The sequence below is a fragment of the Pristiophorus japonicus genome, chromosome 1, assembly GCF_044704955.1.
Source record: "Pristiophorus japonicus isolate sPriJap1 chromosome 1, sPriJap1.hap1, whole genome shotgun sequence".
In the NCBI taxonomy this organism is placed as follows: Eukaryota; Metazoa; Chordata; class Chondrichthyes; family Pristiophoridae; genus Pristiophorus; species Pristiophorus japonicus.
Genome location: NC_091977.1, coordinates 328013796 through 328033025, shown reverse-complemented (window position 1 = coordinate 328033025; position 19230 = coordinate 328013796). Strand labels below are relative to the sequence as shown.

Below are 19230 nucleotides of genomic sequence, written 5' to 3'. Positions count from 1 at the left end.
CCTCTCCGCCTCTATCTCTTTCCTCCTTTAAGATGCTCCTTAAAACCTACCTCTGACCAAGCTTTTGGTCATCTGCCATAATTTCTTATGTGGCTCGCTGTCAAATTTATTTGTTTTGTCTTATAAACACTCCTGCGAAGCACTTTAGGTCATTTTACTAAGTTAAAGGCGCTATATAAATAAAAGTTGTTGTAGATGAAACCCTCATCCATGTGTTACTTCCAGATTTGACTGTTCCAATGCTTTCCTGGATAGCCTTCCATTCTTCACCCCACAAACTTGAGCTCATCCAAAACTCTGCTGCTGGTATCCTAACACACACCAAATCTCATTCACCCATGCTCACTGACATACATTGGTTCCTGGTCCACCAATGCCTTGCTTTCAAAATTCTCATTCTCGTGTTCACATCCTTCATTGGCCTCACCCCTCCCCATCTCTGATCTCCAGCCCTACAACACTTGAACTCTGCCTTCAACCAATTCTGGCTTCTTGTGCATCTCCCACTGCCTTTGCCCTATGATTGGCAGCTGTGCCTTCAGCCATCTAGGCTCCAAGCTCTGGAATTCTCTTCATAAACTTCTCCTCCTTTCTCCCTCCTTTAAAAATGCTCCTTAAAACCTCTCTCTTTGACCAAGCTTTAATCATATTTCATAGTATCTCCTTCTTTGGCTTAGTGTCAATTTGTATTTAATTGTGCTTCTGAAGTGCCTTGGGACATTTTACTATGTTGAAGGCACTATATAAATGCAAGTTGTTGCTCATTATTAAGAATTTCAAGTTGTTGCTATCACATGGCAAGTTCAGCCTCTTTGTACTCTTATGCTTGAATCTTTGTTCATCCTCAGCATTTTGCGAGGACTCTCGCTCAGATAAAATCAAAAGAATTCCCACGGTGCTTCAATTTCCCGGCATTAACCCTTTCAGGGTTAAAATTCAAACGCCTGCTAATTCTTTGAAAGATTCCCAGACAAACTCAACAGTACTTCACACACACAGATTTTCTGATAAGTTATCCACAGGCAAAAGCAAGGACAGCAGTGGAGGTCAAGTGGCCAGTTATGGCAGGATGCACATAAAAGAGACAGGCTGGAAGCAGAGCAAACTGGGCCCAACGGAAGGGTTGGGTGAGAGCTCAGGTCAGCAAGCGAGGGTGGGCTCAGGCAGTAGGTGAGGTTGACTGGGAAATTTTAGCGATACATTCGGATTGATTGCTGCTAACCACATGATGAGTATCATCACAAAGAGAGAGACAAACCAATCAGCATTGCTTCAGGGTTTTCCCAATCAGAAATCATGCATAGACAGGAAACTTTAAAAAATACTAAGATCAACAGGAAGCAGATGTCAAAAGGAACACCACCCAGAAAGATATGAATACTTCATATGCCTGCATCAAACATGCAATTCTAAACGATGGAGCAAATCAATCTGTGCAACTGAGGCAATGTTGCTATTTACATCAAGGAAACTACCAAATTTAAACTTCGTCAAAAACAAAATCTGTTTTTCATTTAATTGAAACAAACTAGGTTCCATCACAGAGATGTTACCTTATGTTGACATGGATTAAATCAGCAATGCCCACAGAACTCCAAACAACTCAATGTGAGAGAGAACCGCAAGGTTTTGACTCTCAAACATGGAGTAATTTATCCAAGTTTGCCAACTATACAAAGCTAGGTGGGAAAGTAAGCTGTGAGGAGGACACAAAGGGGTCAAGTTTCGGGCCGCGCCAAGAACGGCACAGCCCCAACATAGACGCCCGTTCTTTGCGCCCAAAAGCGCGTCAAAAACTTACGGAGGAATTCTCGGTCTCCCAGCAGGTTCCTCGGAGCAGCGATCAGCCCCGGGGGGTGGAGGGGGAGGCCACAGTGTCGCGCCAATTCTGAAAGTGCAGGGGGGCAGGGCTAACTCTGATCAGAGGATGTCATGCCGGCAGCCCTGCGCATGCGCGTTGGAGCACGCGCACACACGCAGTAGGTTACAAACATTGGCACTCGGCCATTTTTAAAGGAACTTGAAGAAGAGTGCCGATTTGTTTTGTGGAGCTGTGGAAAGGCTTGGGATTGAATCTTGGTGATTTTTTTGTGCCTGAAGGAGTGCTTTTAGCAGCACTGTTGAAGAAATCACCTGCTGAAATCAGAGAGTGCTGCTTTTTGCTGCTAAACTTCCAGAACAAGTGCTGCATAGGTGCATGCAAAATAAGGACTGTTTTGAAAAATAAGTGTGTCAATTCAATACAGCAATGGAACAACGTCCACCAAGAACAAATAATTTCTTGCATGAGGAAGTGGAGATATTAGTTAACGTAATTGAGCAGAGATGGCAGGAGCTGGATACCAGCAACAGAGGTCACATAAAAGTGCCACCTAAAGAAATGAAGAAATGCTGGAACCAAGTTGCAGAAGATTACTGCGCAGTGGTGCATACCATGAAATCTGGAAGCCAGTGTAAAAAGTAATGTCACGACCTTGGTCAAGTTTAGTGTAAGTAATATTTTCATTTTTAATGTAATCGTAATTGTAATGTGACTACCTGTATGTCCCACCCTGCAGAAAGACGCACTCTGTAAAGTTATATTTTACTCTTTGCAGAAGAAATTGGCCCACAATAAAAGGGGAGCAACTCGAACAGAAGTCGTGCCCAATCTGCATCCACTGACACCCTTGGAACAGAGGGTAGCTGCTATGATGAATCGTACCTGGAGAAAAGCAATCAGTACAGCACAAGCTGGGCCCGCACGCGATGAGGATAAGTCCTGAAAATGCATCGTGGCCCTTCAAATCAATCTGCTGCCTGGCCTGCTATGTGAGAGTACTCATGCCACCCATCCTGTCCCGTCCTTTGCTGTAAAACATTTGACTGTTCTGATGTATTTTGCAGAAGATGATGATATGATGATGCCAACCCTGAAGATCCGGAACAAAAACCAGTAGCGGACGATCCAGACTGGATGCTGGCGGCGATGACATATCTACGGGGAAGACCTTCCAAATTAATGTTTATGAGCCCACATTAAGGGGCATCGAAGTTTCAACCCCTTGCATAGGTTCTGGTTCCACCTTCCATGGTTTTGATTCAAACGTTGCGGGTCCCAGTGGTGCTGGTGATATAATGGAGCAGGTTACACCCATTCACCCACCATCCCAACCAACGGCTCGCACTCGAGTGGTGCCGGATGCAAGACCCAGGGGCGCACCATTCCAGCCTGCACCTCCCAGTGTAGTGGTGCCGTTTGGAACAGAGCGTCCCACCGTCCGTGCCCACGCCTCCTAGTGTAGTGGTGCCGCGAGGCATACCCAGGCAGAGGAGGAGATTGGAGACACGCTCTCCTGAGATGCAGCATGCAACAGATGCGGCTCAGGTTGTGGCATTGGGTATGGAGACCAATGAGCTTACCCGATCACTCATCGGTAGCGTCAGTGCAGTGGGTGAAGAGGTGACGGTCCTGATGGGAGAAATAGCAGTAATGACATGGGAAATTATGGAGGGAATGTCCGAGGGAGTGCAATCGATGGCACAGGCAGTCAGGGAGGGCATGCAAGTGGCGGCACAGGCCGTCATGGCGGTAGCTGCTGCAATAAGGGCACACAGCCCCGCCAATCAAATGACACCCCCATGAAGAAGTGAACATTCACTGAGATGTGGACGAGAGATGGTTGCAGCCTTTCTTTGCTGCTTTTGTTCTTGATGTTGCTGTAGTAGCGTTTTTCAAATTGAAATTGTTTTGTAACTTTACAAGTTTATAAGTGATCTTCAAGTCATTTTAAAAAGTAAAATTTGATACAACAAATATTTTATTACAGTGACATTAACTTTTCAATAAAACATTTTTTCATTAAAACTGAATCATGTTCCATTAACACAACACAACATAGGAACAACTCCAAAAAATAAACATGTCCATGTGCAACATTTGTCAGAGCCCTCAGGCATCAGTAAATGAAGTGTTCATGGATGAACTGCTGGCGCAGGGCTCGAGCAATCGTTAAAGGAGCATGATGGACGGCCCTCTTCCGACCTCGTGCTCCGGCATCAGGCACTTGCATGCTTTCCTGATAGTCGTCATCATCCTCATCCTGCTCTTCCAAACTACTATCACCAGACACTGGCTCCTCATGTGGGTCTTCTGGTTCCACTACCAGCTCTTGCTGCCTCATGATGGCCAAGTTATGCAGCATGCAGCACACAACAGTGAACTGACCAACAATCTCAGGGGAGTATTGCAAGTGGCCTCCGGAATGGTCCAGGCATCGGAAACGCCGCTTCAATATGCCAATGGTCCTCTCAATGATGCTGCGCGTCGCAATGTGCGCCGTGTTGTATTGACGGTCAACTTCCGTCCATGTCACGCGTAGGGGCGTCATGAGCCAGGTGGTCAGGCCGTACCCTTTGTCTCCCAGTAGCCCTTCTGGCTGCTCCTCAAAAATGTCAGATATAACGCTGTCACATAGGATGAACGCATCATGGGTGCTGCCAGGGTATCTCGCATCGACTGACATGATGCGCTGCTTGTCGTCACACACGAGCTGCACATTGATGAAGTGGAAACCTTTTCTATTCCTGTACTGCTCGGAATCCTCCACAGGTACTCGCAAGGCTATGTGGGTACAATCAATGCAGCCCTGTACCTTTGGGAAGCCAGCAATCCTGAAGAAGCCCACAACCCTGTCATGCATTGCTTGTGCGGTCATTGGGAACTTGATGAAGTCATTCCTCCGCGCACACAGTGCAGCCGTGACCTGGTAAACGCAGGCATGTATTGCACGTTGAGAGATGGCACACACATCTCCAGTTGTAGCCTGAAACAATCCCAAGGCATAGAAGGCAAGTGCAGCTGTTACCTTCACTTCAACAGACAAGGCAGTCGGCGATCTGCTTCTGGGCTGCAAATCTGCTCTCAGCATATCACAGATCTCAACGACAACTTCTCTGCGGAAAGCAGCCTTTTGACACAATCAGCCTCGCTCAAGTCCAGGTACGAGCGCATGGCTCGATATTGCCGACGTGTGTAAGGTCTCCTGCCCATCAGCCTTCGGGCTATGACGTTCCTGGTGCGGTGATCTCTAATCTGGCGAACCATTGCGTATCTGTGGTGTTGACAATGCAGCACCTATACCTACCCTGTCACCTGGCTGGACGGCCCGCCGCCTATAAACATAGATTCATTCACACAGCTGTGGAGGCTGCTGCGTTGCCTGTGTGTGTGCCCGACCGGCCTCCGGCACCTACGCGGCTCCTCCTCCTCCTCCTCCTCCTCCTCCACAGGGCCAGCGACCCAAACAGCTCCTCAGAGAGCAACCGCCCCGCCCTTTCCAACGTTTCGAAATCCGGAAATACCCAAACCTGGGCTCAGGTATTTCTGGATTCGTGACGCCAGAAAGACGTTCTAAAGTCTGGTAAAACGCAAAATTCAGAATGGCCTCGGTCCCGAGAGTCCAGATTTGGGACGCTGCACCTGTATATTCAAGACTGAGATAGATAGATTTTTGGATTCTAGGGGAAATCAAGGGATATGGGATCGGACAGGAGTTGAGGTCCAGGATTAGCATGATCTTATTGAATGTCAGAGCAGGAATGAGGGGACAGTATGGCCTACACCTGCTAATAATTTTTATGTTCTCAAACACGCTTCTGATCTTCGCCCATGGTAGCCTACAAACTGGGTTACTCATCCCACCTCAGTAATTGTGGAGAAGACATCCAAAAAGTGAAATAAGAGTATCGACAAGAAATACATTTCAGATTGCACTTCCTATCATTTAAGTTGAGATCACTTCTATGGCGCAATATTTCAGGCTGCCATTAGACATGGCACCAGAAAGGGGAACATGAAGATTGCTGACCTAAAATTTTTGGAGGTGACAACCGGACACTCAGCCATCTTCCAAGGGAAGCACAAGGCAAATGTGAAGGCCTCTTGCACAATGCATAGTCCCTTTGCTATACACATGTGGGGCAGGAATGGAGCAAGGAAACTGTTGGGTTCACTTAATCTCCTTGAGGGAAGGAAATCTGCCATCCTTACCTAGTCTGGCCTACACACGACTCCAGATCCACAGCAATGTGGTTGACTTTCAACAGCCTTCTGAAATGGCCAAGCAACGACTCGGTTAAGGGCAAGTAGGGATAGGCCTTGCCAGCAATGCCCACATCCCGTGAATGAATAAAGAAAAAAAAACACTTTATCCAACTTCAAATTGATGCAACAGTATACCTAAATGCAAAACAGCCTCAACGTCTCAATATGCACTTAAATGTACAAATGCACCATAAAATGATCTCAATTGTTTCAATTGTGAATGCACTGGGAGAGTCCAATAAATACATAGCACGGCTGCAAACACTTCCTGCCACTGTGTCACATTTGGGCATCCACAAATACTGGGCAAATTTCCAGCACACTTGCAACTAGTTAGTTAAAATTAAAATTCCTCTCATTTTCATGAATCCTTTTGGCCACTTGCTTAGTTTTCTCAGTAACTAAAATATCGCATGTTGACAAAAACAATGAAAACTACAACAAATGACACTTGACAATAACAAGACTCAACGTACTATAAATTTGACTTGGTGTCGAGTACCCTTCAAGAGCAATTTTACTCTGAGGCCTAGTGTTTTAGAGGCCTGTGGTTTGAGTTATTATTCCGGCCAGGGCTTGGGGCTGCGTGCTTCGGGCCCCTCCCACACACTTTTGGGCGCCTGGAGCTACTGCACATGCGTGCCCACTGTAGCGCGCACGTGCAGAGGTCCCGGCACTGTTTTCAGCGCAGGGACCTGGCTCCGCCCCCCCCTACAGCTCATGCTGTGCCGCGCCGAGGGCCAGAGGACATGCAGGGAGCTGGAGAATCTGGAAGTTTTTTTTAGGCGCACTTTGTGGCGCGAAAAACGGGCGTTCTAGGCACGGCCCGAAACCTGGGCCCCTTAAGTCTCCGCAAGGATTTTGAGCATACAAAAGTGGACACGTACGCTGACCTAAGTTAGTTTGGAGTAACTTTTCACTTACTAAACTTGCTTAAATGGCTGGTAACGCTCCCTTTTGAAAAAAGAAACTGAACTAACTCACTTAAACTGGAGCAAACTAAATGGGGAGAATTGTGATTTTTAAGATACTCCAAAAAAAACTAGTTACTCCAAAAAAAAAGGAACTCCTGGGGAAACTTGGGCCCAATATTTGTCATCCTTCAATTTCACTTCTCCAGTATTAATGGATTTCTGAAAATATCACCCAAAATATCATTAATTTCCTTTCAACTCAAGGATTCTCTGATGCATCCTTTCTGGCTTAGATATTTCGTAATGTCAGAATCATACAGCACAGGGGACCATTCAGCCCAGTGCTTATATCAGCTCTTTGAAAGAGCTATCCAATGATTGCCACTCCCCATAGCCCTGCAAATGTTTCCTTTTCAAGTATTTATTCAATTCCCTTTTGAAAGTTACTACTGTATTTGCTTCTACCATCCTTTCAGGCAGTGCATTCAGGATTAAAACACACTGAGAAACAAATTCTCTGCATCTCTCCCTCTGATTCTTTTGCCAATTATCTTAAATCTGTCTCTTCTGGTTACCGACCCTCCTCCCAGTGGAAACAGTTTCTCCTATTTAATCTATCAAATCCCCTCAAATTTTGACTGCCTCTATTAAATTTCCCCTTTAACCTCTCCACTCTAAGAACATGTAATTTTTGCATAGCATATTATTAACTAACTAGAATTAATGCACACCAAAATGTTTCACAGAAACTAGACAGCAGTTTTTTTTTTAAATTACATTTCTTCTGTGGTTACCCCCTCCCCTTTCTGTTTATTCAAATTTTTTTGTTAGAAAGAGTCCCAGACATTTTGTCAGATGGGGACAATGCCTTCCTACAAAAATCACACATTGCCAGCTAGCAACCCTGGACACTGCAACACACTCGACTCAACCTCTCGGATTATGTGAATCAGCAGCAAGATCATTTTGACTTCACTTAATACCATTTTAACGAGCACAGAGCAGTGGCATTTTGATGCCACAGGCTAAACATGCCAAAAAAGATGAAACACACCTCCTCAGAACCAAAAGCGAGATAAAATAAGCAAGCAATTTACTTTACCATGAGCACGCTGCAGGAAACAGGGGAACAATTAAGAATCAGTGACATACTCTCGGGGGCAAATTAGAACAGTATGCAACGGGCAAGACATCTTATAATTGAACAGGATTCATCCACACCACGCACTGCAGTAGGCGTTTAGCACTCATGTGGTCAACATTAAAAGCTTACCACATGGCCACGATAGAATGTAGATTAACTAAAGACTAACAGATCCCTTTGGGCAAGCAGCTACACAAGCCATGTGCATACATTCACACTGCTTGAAGATGGGCAATTAATTCAAAACTGCAGAAGCTCTACACACCAAAGGATTTTGTGATCCAGACTCCCGCTTGCAAACTACTCATTTAGCAATTACCAGAGAGTTTACATGCTGCTCAAATTGTTCTTTCATCTTGCATTTAAAAAAGAAAGCTTCTAATCTTTCAAATAGGAAGCTAGTTTATGTTCAGAGCACTACAGCGTTTACAACCTCTCCTGTATCAAGTGAAATATATCTAATGCATCTGCTTCACAGGAAAAGTTCCATAAAACACATGTGTGCAGCTGGCTTTGCTGAACAATCTACATGTTTGTGGTCGCGGTTGACTCATGTTCAAATAAATCAATCAGTGTTTACAGATAATTTTAACGCTCAAGTCACTTACAATCCATGATGTTACAATTGTCAAAGCATTAACAATTTCATAATTCTCCATGTTGCACACCTGAACTTCGATTCTAAGCGATTCACATTCAACGTAGCCTCAGTGAAATCCTGCTAAAAATCAGGCTAATTAGCCTGCAAACATTCAATCTCTTCTGTATTGGGGTAGGTGGGAATGTAACTTCTGAGGAGAATGTAGAGGCTTCAAAGGGATATATATACAGGCTAAGTGAGTGGGCAATAACATGGCAAATGGAATATAATGTGGAGAAATGTGAAGTTATCCACTTTGATAGGAAAAATAGAAAAGCAGAGTAATTTTTTTTTTTAAATGGTGAGAGTTTGAAATGTTGGTGTTCAGAGGGACCTAGGTGGCCTTTTACACGAATCGCAAAGTTAACATGCAGGTACACCAAGCAATTAAATTGGCCTTTAGTACAATAGGATTTGAGTACAAGAGTAAAGACGCCTTACTGCAATTATATAGAGCCCCCAGTGAGACCACACCTGGAGTATTGTGTACAGTTTTGGTCTCCTTACCTAAGGAATGATGTACTTGCCTTAGAGGCAGTGCAATGAAGGTTCACTAGATCGATGAAACATACAAAATTCTTGACAGGGTAGATGCAGGGAGGAATGTTTCCTCTGACTGGGGAGTCTAGAACCAAGGGTCAGTCTCAGAATAAGGGATCAGCCACTTAGGGCTGAGACAAGGAGAAAAGTCTTCACTCAAGAGGGTGGTGAATCTTTGGAATTCTCTACCCCAGAGGGCTGTGGAGGCTCAGTCGTTGAGTATATTCAAGACAGAGATCAATAGATTTTTGGATATTAAGAGAATCAAGAGATATGGGGATAGTGCAGGAAAGTGGAGTCGAGGTAGATCAGCCATGATCATGTTGAATGGCAGAGCAGGCTCGAGGGGGCGAATAGCTTACTCCTGCTTCTATTTCTTATGTTCTTATTTAGACAAGGTAGAAATGTGCACTGGATTCCTAGTACCACCACGAACATGCAACTTGCCACAACTTTCCAAAGTGCTATTCCCTCACAGCCCACCGCTCAATCTGTTAACGTCTTAAATGCCCCTCATTTTACTCCCACTCATAAAACTCTTCAGCGGTAACACATTTACAACCAAAATAATTCACTTTTATGTCTCAGAATTCACCCAAATTCCAGCTGGGCCACAAAAATACTCAATAAAATTCAACATTTATTGGGAGCATTGCTTCCAACTCAAACTAGCAAGCATTACAAGCAGATTACAGATTCTGGACATAAGAAAAAATTAAAAACGCATTTCTCCTGAAATTAAATTTACAAAGCAATCAAAGACAATTTCAACATACAATCCAAAATCCACACATTTTTTACTTCGTACTCTCATCTGGAATTGGCATGAGCGCGCAGCTACCCAATTTAAATCAGAAATGGCACGGCCGCACACTTGGGACTCTGGACAAGCACCAGATCCAATTCACTACTTTGGGTTTCTAAACAGCTCTGCTGTGTGGCAGCTGGGGCACCTTTGCTTATGGGCTCTGCATCCTTTTCGATTGCTTTGCTCGGTTCCAACAGCCTTCTTCCTCCCCTGATTTTTTTCCTATCCTGACTATTCATCAGTTTCTAAGTTGCTGCAGGTGGATTTGAGATTGTTACAGTGCACCACAATTGCACAGATGTGCCAGTTGATGCCATCTCAAGACAAGTCACCTATAAGTCTGTCTCTCAACTCCTCCGGTATTTTCTTCTCCTTTGAACATCTCACCTTATTTCACCCCTCACTTAAAATTCTCGTTCTGTACCGCCCATCCAGGTATAATAAAAATTTTATTACCAAGATATCTTCACTACTTTCTTCCCTTGGCCTCTGCACCAAGCAGCTTCTTATCCTCGGTGATTTCAACCACCATCTCAATTCATCATGCTCTCTCTTCTGAGTTCACTGCCCTCCTGAATCTCTCCCTCCATGTGAATTCCTCAACGCATATTCACGGCCACCCCGTTGACCTTGCCATCTCTCGTGGGCTTGCTATTCCTACCATGTCAATTGCAGGCAAGGTCATCTCTGACCATTTCCTTGTATCGCTCTCCACCCACATCACCCTTCCCCCACCCAACCCTACTGCCTTCTGCGTCCGCCCCTGGAAAAAAACTCTCCATAAACCCTCTTACAATTGCACTCATCAACTCCAAACTGTCCAGCCTTTGGCCCTCCTTATACCATGACATCTCTGCAGCCACTGATAATGCTCAACCACACCCTCACTACCACCTTTGGTGCCCTAGTCCCTATTAAAACCATTACTCTCTCTCACCCTGGCCGTTCCCTGTGGTATAACCCTCATCTTCGCTCCCTCAAGTCCAAGGGGCGCAGACTTGAACAAATGTGGCAGACAACTGGTTTAGCCATTCACCGCCAAATCTGGTTGGACTGCATAAAGCATTATCGGGTTCTACCCTTGTCTGCAAAAACTGCTCACTATTCCAAGATCATTCTGTAATGCAAAGACAACACCTGGTTACAATTCTCTACTGCTCACCATCTTCTTAAACCCCTCTCTCCTTTCTCCACCACACTCACCAACGTGTGAGGAGCTCATCAACTTCTTTGTCTCAAAGATTGAGACCATTCGATCAGCTGCCTCTGCCCCTTCCTTTCCCTAGCCCACCGGGCCAAACTTCCTCTGCGGCTCCCCCCAGCCCTAGCCCTAAACTTATAAGTTTCTCCAGTTTCTCGGATCTTCCCTATTGACTGCTTCACACTCATCTTGCCCATGAGACCCATATCCTGCTTCCTTGACCCTATTCCCACTAAAATGCTGACCACCCAACTTCCTTTCTGGCTCCCATGTTAACCGACAATTCTCTCTCCTCGGGTACTGTTACATAAGAACATAATAGGAACAGGAGTAGGCCATACGGCCCCTGGTGCCTGCTCCACCATTCATTATCATGGCTGATCCGATCATGGACTCAAGTCCACTTCCCTGCCCGCTCCTCATAACCCCTTATCCCCATAACCCCTTATCCCCTTATCGTTTAAGAAACTGTCTATTTCTGTCTTAAATTTATTCAATGTCCCAGCTTCCTTAGTTCTCTGAGGCAGCAAATTCCACAGATTTACAACCCTGAAGAAAAAATTACTCATCTGTTTTAAATTGTTGGCCCCTTATTCTAAGATCATGCCCTCTAGTTCGAGTTTCCCCCATCAGTGGAAACACCCTCTCTGTTCCCCTCTCCTTAAAATCTGCGATCTTCAAACTTCTCAAAAAAAAAAACAACCCTTGACCCCACTGTGCTTGCTAGCTATCGCCCCATCTCCAACCTCCCTTTCCTCTCAAGTCCTTGAACGTGTTGTCACCTCCCAAATCCGTGCCCATCTTTCCCGAAACTCCATGTTTGAATCCCTTCAATCTGGTTTCCGCCCCTGCCACAGTACCAAAATAGTTCTCAGGTCACAAATTACATCCTTTGACTGTGACAAAGGTAAACTATCCCTCCTCTTCCCCCTGGACCTGTCAGCATCCTCCTCCAATGCCTCTCTACCATCGTCCAGTTGGGTCCAGCTGCATTCTTATTTAACTAATCGTAGCCAGAAAGTCTCCTGCAACGCCTTCTCTTCCCACTCCCACATCATTGCCTCTGGTGTCCCCCAAGGATCTATTCTTTGCCGCCTCTTATTGCTCATCTATATGCTATTGGCGATAGCATCAGAATACACACCGTCAGTTTCCACATGTATGCTGAACACACCCAGCTCTACCTCACCATCACTTCACTTGACTCCTCCACACTGTCAGAGTGCTTATCCGACCCCCAGTGCTGGTTGAGGAAAAATTTTCTCCAATTAAATATTGCGAAGACCGAAGCCATTGTCTTTGATCCTTGCCACAAACTGCATTCCCTAGCCTCTGCCTCCATCCCTCTCCCTAGCATTGATCTGAGGCTAAACCAGACTGTTCGCAACCTAGGTGTCATATTTGACCCTGAAATGTGCTTCCGGCTACATATCTGCGGCATAACTAACACCTCCTATTTCCACCTCCGTAATATTGCCCGCCTCAGCTCATCTGCTGAAGCCATCATCCATGCCTTTGTTACTTCTAGACTTGACTACGCCAACGCACTCCTGGCTGGCCACCCATATTCTACCCTACATAAACTTGATGTCATCCAACTCAGCAGCCCGTGTCCTAACTCGCACCAAGTCTTGATCACCCATCACCCCTGTGCTCGCTGACCTACATTGGTTCCCGGTTAGGCAACGCCTTGATTTCAAAATTCTCATCCTTGTTTACAAATCCCTCCATGGCCACGCCCTTCCCTATCTCTAATCACTTTCAGCCTCACCTCACGAGATGTTTTCGCTCCTCAAATTCTGCCCTCTTCTGAGCATCTCTGATTATAACTGCTCAACCATCGATGGCCGTGCCTTCAGCTGCCTCGACCCCAAGCTCTGGAACCCCCTCCCTAAACCTCTCTTTCCTTCTTTAAGACGCTCCTTAAAACCTACCTCTTTGATCAAGCTTTTGGTCATCTGCTGTAATTTCTTCTTTTGTAGCTCAGTGTCAAATGTATTTATTTTGTCTTATAACAATGCTGTGAAACGCCTTGGGATGGTTTACTACATTAAAGGCGCTATATAAATAAAAGGTTGTTGTTGTAGGATTTATGTATTCAAGTCAGCTGTCTGATTTTCATCAAACGATTCAGAACTTACCAGCTCTATATAGAAAAAGTTGTAAACTACATTTTGGATTTACTTTCAAATCGTCACTATACAAAATGTGGGGTCTCAGGATAGTTAAGAATTGTGAATGGATTTGAAATGTTCCCTCATTAACAGTCCAACACACCAGCCAAGTGTTTGCAATAACAAACCAACAACTCCCGATAGATAAATGTTTTGGCTTATTTACTGGCTTTAAACCTCAAAATTCAGCAAGCCTTCAAATTGTACACGCAGGAAAATAAAAACGACTTGACTATCGTTTACATAGCATTTGAACTTAAAACACACGTGAAAAAATATGGGGCCATATGGCAAACTATTTGGCTAACTTATGTCTTTAAATCCCTGGGTGAAAAAGCACCAAGTTGCAATGGGAAACAGTGCATGCTCCTAACACATTAAAGGAAATCACATGACTGTCATAAAGGGATGGACACTCCCATAATTTTTCTCGTTGCATGACTGTTAATCCATCTATGCAAAGTTTAACAAGTGAGAAATGCTATGTGTGTACAGTACTCACTGTGGCTGATAAAGGAAGAGGTCAATGATGTTGTCTCTGCCTTTAGGATGGTTGAAGAACACAAACAGTGACCAATGGATTAACCATGTCCTTTGTTGAAGAGATTGGAGAGGAGAACTGACAGACTGAGATATAAAAATGAAACAGCTTTTAATCTGCAGGTCAAATCTGGTGGAAAACCAATCTACTTTAAAGCTCCACCTGTACCAAACACATTCAAGTTATAAAGCATAGTCTTCTGAAATTTGAAAAATTACTACTTTAACCACAAATTGACTAAATTTAACCTTTGGGGTAAGTATGCAACACGTGAAAGGTGCTTACATTATTGTCAATGGTTTCTTTGAGTCGTGTTAGATCTTCCATGGCAGCTTCCCAGTTTTGCATCAGAATCTCTGAGGCTAGTTTCCCCCAGAGTGAACTCAGGGCATTGCGGTCAGTAGAAGGAACCTGTTGAAACCAAAAGAAAACACATTAAATTAAATTATTTCAACCTACTGTACTTATTCCCTTGCATAACTGGGGAGGCAAACAAAGGATAAACTACCATGGAGATCAATTAAAGCCAGCATTGGAAACATCCCAATGCTTTTTGTAGTGCACGATTACAACTTGGGAGTCTTAAGGTAACACTCGTTGAATCAGCAAAACGTTAATGAAGTATTAACCAGCTTGCTAGAATTAGTTTTGCTACTATAGGTTTCAACCTGCTCGTGATACAACAGTAATTTAGCAGCTTCAGAAACCAAACTTTTACAAAACATGTAACTTTTCTCAACTACAATCCCACACCACTGATCCAGCGGCACTTGGTTTTAACTAATGGAATCCTTACTTGTTCATCTGGTATAGTTTTGTATTTTTTTTTAATTACTAATATTGTCTTGCCTAAAGTGAATGAGTAAACTATTAGTTCAGCACTGTAATTTTGGATATATCAGCAAGCTGCACAACACCCAAAAGATGCAAGTCAGTGGCAATACACACACATCATGATCAATACAAATATAAAAACAATGGCTGGTCACATTTGATCAAATATTGATGCATTTATCTTCCTGAACTGAGGCACCAAGATGGAGAGCTGGAAAAGCTGTTACGTACTGTTATTTATTGAAAAGCACAGCACCACAAAAGGACATGCACACAGTTAGCTTACTTACAAAACATTTTATTTTTCACACACTCCCCATTTCATAGCACTTAAATACATGGGGATGTAAGCAAGCCATTCCATTGCTGAACTGATGCAATGGTTGATCTTCAGTGGCCATGTGTAGATGTTACAATTAATCATTCATGGTTTCCAACATTTACCTGGGCCATTAGAAAGTAATCAACAGAAGTTGATTTTTACACTTTCGCCCATCTATAATATGGCCTCAACAAAGACTTCACGGGTTATTTACATAGCAGAGAAGTGCAGTTTGTATCCCTCCTAAATTTACTTTGTCCACAAAAGGCAGCTCAAGTCATAATTTGATGCAGAAATTCAAGTTGGAAATCAATTTTCAACTCCTTAGAAATACATTTCAAGTTTCTATTTCAACTTATTACATTATAACATTCTGGATCATTTCCAGCATATTACTTCACACTGGCATTAACTTCAACCCTATAGAAGCACTGAAAGTTCTCAAGTGTCCTATCAGATATCAAGACTTCTGACTGCATTTACCATTTATGCTTGATGTGCTAAGCTATTACTGTTTGTATCAGGAGCACAGCTTTGCCACCAGGTGATCATTTCCTGCCTATATTTCTTATCATGCAAGCCCCCAGCCCCGCCCGTCACACACTCGCTCTCAACTACACCCTTTGCACGCACGAGCAGAATCCTGCTTCTGCCTCTCAACTTGGGAACAAACACTAAAATTGCTCCAGCCTCTCCTCCTGACCTCAATTATAATTTCCCTCCCGATATTCCTGGAATCTTTTTCTGTCTGTGCTATAACTCTAAGTTAATTTTTAATTCATATAAAAATCTTTGTATTACAGCAGCACAATTGCAATTTCACCAACATCTGAGATTTATTTATGTACATCCTAGCAAAGGACATGAACTATAATAACACAAGAATTAGGAGCATGAGTAGGACATACTGCCCCTCAAGCCTGCTCCGCCATTCAATAAGACCATGGCTGATCAACTCCACTTTCTGGCCTGATCCCCATATTCCTCAATTCCCCTGAAGTCCAAAAATCTATATCTCAGCTTTGGATATACTCAATGGCTCAGCATCCACAGCCCTCTGGGGTAGAAAATTCCAAAGATTCACAACCCTCTGAGTGAAGAAATACCTCCTCATCTTAGTATTAATAGACTGGCTCTCCAGCCAGGGGAAACAACCTCTAAGCATCCACCCTGTTTATCCCCTTTAGAATCTTATGTTTTTAATGAGATCACCTCACTCTTCTAAACTCCAGAGTATAAGCCCATTCTTCTCAATCTCTCCTCACAGGACAACCCAGGAATCAATCTAGTGAACCTTCGTTGCACCCCCTCTAAGGCATGTATATCCATCCTCAGATAAGGAGACCAAAACCGTGCACAGCACTCCATGTGTGGTCACACCAAAGCCGTGTACAATTGTAGCAAGACTTCCTTACTCTTGTATGCTAAACCCCTTACAATAAAGATCAACATGCAATTTGCCTTCCTAATTGCTTGCTGTAACCTCATGCTAAATCTCCATGTTTCCTGTATGAAGGCACCCAAAAATCTCTGAACACCAACATTTAATAGTTCACCATTTAAAAAATATTGTTTCTCTATTCTTCCTTCCAAAGTGGATAACTTCACATTTCCCCACATCATACTCCATCTGCCACCTTATTGCCCACTCACTTAACTTGTCTATATCCGTTTTACAGGCTCTGTGTGCTCCCCACAGCTTACTTTCCAACCTAGCTTTGCATCATCAGCAAACTAGGATACAATACACTATGCGTCATTCCCAAAACAACAGTTAGACTACTGCTAAATTCTGTTCCCATCTGCTGCCAATTCCTGAAGATTGCAGAGTTTGCAATTCTACGCAACAAATAGATACATAATGCCTGTTCTGTTTGCACAGTAGCATTAGTACAGACTTGGGTATTAGTTACAATAACCACAAAGAATAGAAGCCAAACTGGTACAGACTGCATATATCTCAAGTACAAATTTCCAACTGTGTAATTGCTCAAAAGGCAAATCTTTAGCAGTGCTTCGATGACCAAGTTTGTTTTCATGGTCCTGAAAGTAGATCGTAAAGACCAAGTAAAAAGAATGGTCTAGTTTTCCATGTCACGCTCACATGAACGATCCCACTATAAACAGCGGGCATGGGAAACAAGACCAACTAGATGAGAACTTTTGGACAGTCAAGCGCTAAGCTTCATTAACATCTAGGACATGGTACTCACCAGAACTCTGAAAAAGTAGAGGTATTCTGCTGCACCCGAATAATTACCACACTCATACTGGAATTTAGCGTATCGGTACAAGGTGTCCAAATATTCCTGCCGAAACTTCAAAAACAAAATACAGGTACAAATAAGCTGAAGGGAAGCAGATGGTTTTTAAACTACCATCATTGGGGAATAAACACAAAAGATTCAACTTGACGTAAATTATACCATGGCGTCGTACCACAATCATTATTCATCACGTTTCCCCCTTAAGATAAAATAACTGAGCATTATATTGCATCAAATTAAGTTACATTTGAACTCAAAACACATCCAAGGTATTTGATGAATTAATTTTAACTAATGAAGTAGTCAACAGCAACTACACTCCAAAAATACTTCATTAGCTGTAAAGCTCTTTGAGATGTCCATGGTCATGAAAGGTGCTATATTAATGCAAGTCTTTCTTTTTCTTTTTAGTCAGTTACAAAATAATTGATTGGCACCATTAAAAGTGAAGTTCGTCTATGCTATCCAAACCTACTGCAGAGTCAAGCACATATTGGAGAAAATGTAACAGAGGGTACTAATATGCTTTGCTTCAACTATTATGAATCACAGTAATTTTTCATTTTACAGCAATTGAGCTATATTATGCTGCAGTCGTTATTAAATATTCCAGATAATAAACTAATACCCACTTACCCCATGCTTTTCTGCTAGATAATCAAACAGCATTCGTCCATCCCTATTAGATAAAAAAGAAGTTTCAAAAACGTAATAATTGAAAACACACATCCATTTAGCAATCACTTAAGATTGAAGGGCATTACAGGAATCGTGTCCATTGATGTTTTTAAGAGTAATAAAAGGTCGGTGTAAATAAAGCGCAATATTTCATTGGAACCAAGAACAGTGCACTATTCAACAGTTTTTGGAAGTGACTAATATTATCTTATCATGGATACATGCTGATGGAAGCTGGACTGAGCATACCAACTCATTCCGTACATGTGTATGCATATAATCACAAATGCTCAAGATGGATTACAGAGACTGATGCCATTTCAAATCAGCCCAAATCCACACAAAGTTCTCCCAAATCGAAACGCAATGGTCTGGTTTTCATTATTGCAGCACATTTGGGTTAACAATGAAAGTGTGCTTTGGCTGGCAGTCTGCTGAACTCCAGCCAGTTTTGAAAAACAAACAACCAAATGTGCGCAATCGTACAGTGTACGTGGCTGCAGAGCTTCCATCATGCAGAAGTATGTTTTGAACTGAAGAGGTCATTTATTGTTGAGACAAACCCGGGGCAGCAGCCTGAACATCTTTGTAGGCGTTGTACACTCCTGATCTCGGTGCACTTTAACACATAATGCACACCATTTTGCATTTCAAATTTGCTGAACAAAACCCAGGCATCTATTAGTTGTGAGAAAACAGTGGTGAAACATCCTGGAAAAAATTAGGACTTTTCCAAATTATCTATCATATTCCCCCATGGAGATTCGAGGTCAAATCTGTTTGGTTAATGAATTATGGAAACCTTCACGGACCAGTTTCAATCCAGGTTTTCTTCTTCATCAGTACAATTACACGTTCTACAAAATTATTGAGGTCTTAATGTTAACCAATATTTGTGTTGGCATCGCTTATGTTGACTGGACTTATTTATCCACCAAGGACCATAAAATCTTCGATAGAATGCACCAATAGAGACAAGATTTTCCTCCTCAATTTCCAATGACAAATGCAATGCTGTATAATTAATTTTTCAAATGTACTCATTGGTTTTATCAGCTTGTGATTTTGTGTTATACATTGCA

The 19230-nt window shown here is 43.1% G+C and overlaps 1 protein-coding gene across 1 annotated transcript in view; it reads right to left on the bottom strand.

The window, feature by feature from the left end:
- The window catches only part of LOC139256197 (eukaryotic translation initiation factor 3 subunit E-A-like), a 129539-nt gene that overhangs the window by 71745 nt on the left and 38564 nt on the right, over window positions 1-19230 (bottom strand). Inside the window, exons 4-7 of the mRNA XM_070874161.1 lie at window positions 18107-18149; window positions 17417-17521; window positions 14333-14458; window positions 14009-14133 (exon numbers count right to left, since the gene is read on the bottom strand). Of these exons, the coding sequence (XP_070730262.1) occupies window positions 14009-14133; window positions 14333-14458; window positions 17417-17521; window positions 18107-18149 (399 nt within the window). The remainder of the gene's footprint in view (window positions 1-14008; window positions 14134-14332; window positions 14459-17416; window positions 17522-18106; window positions 18150-19230) is intronic.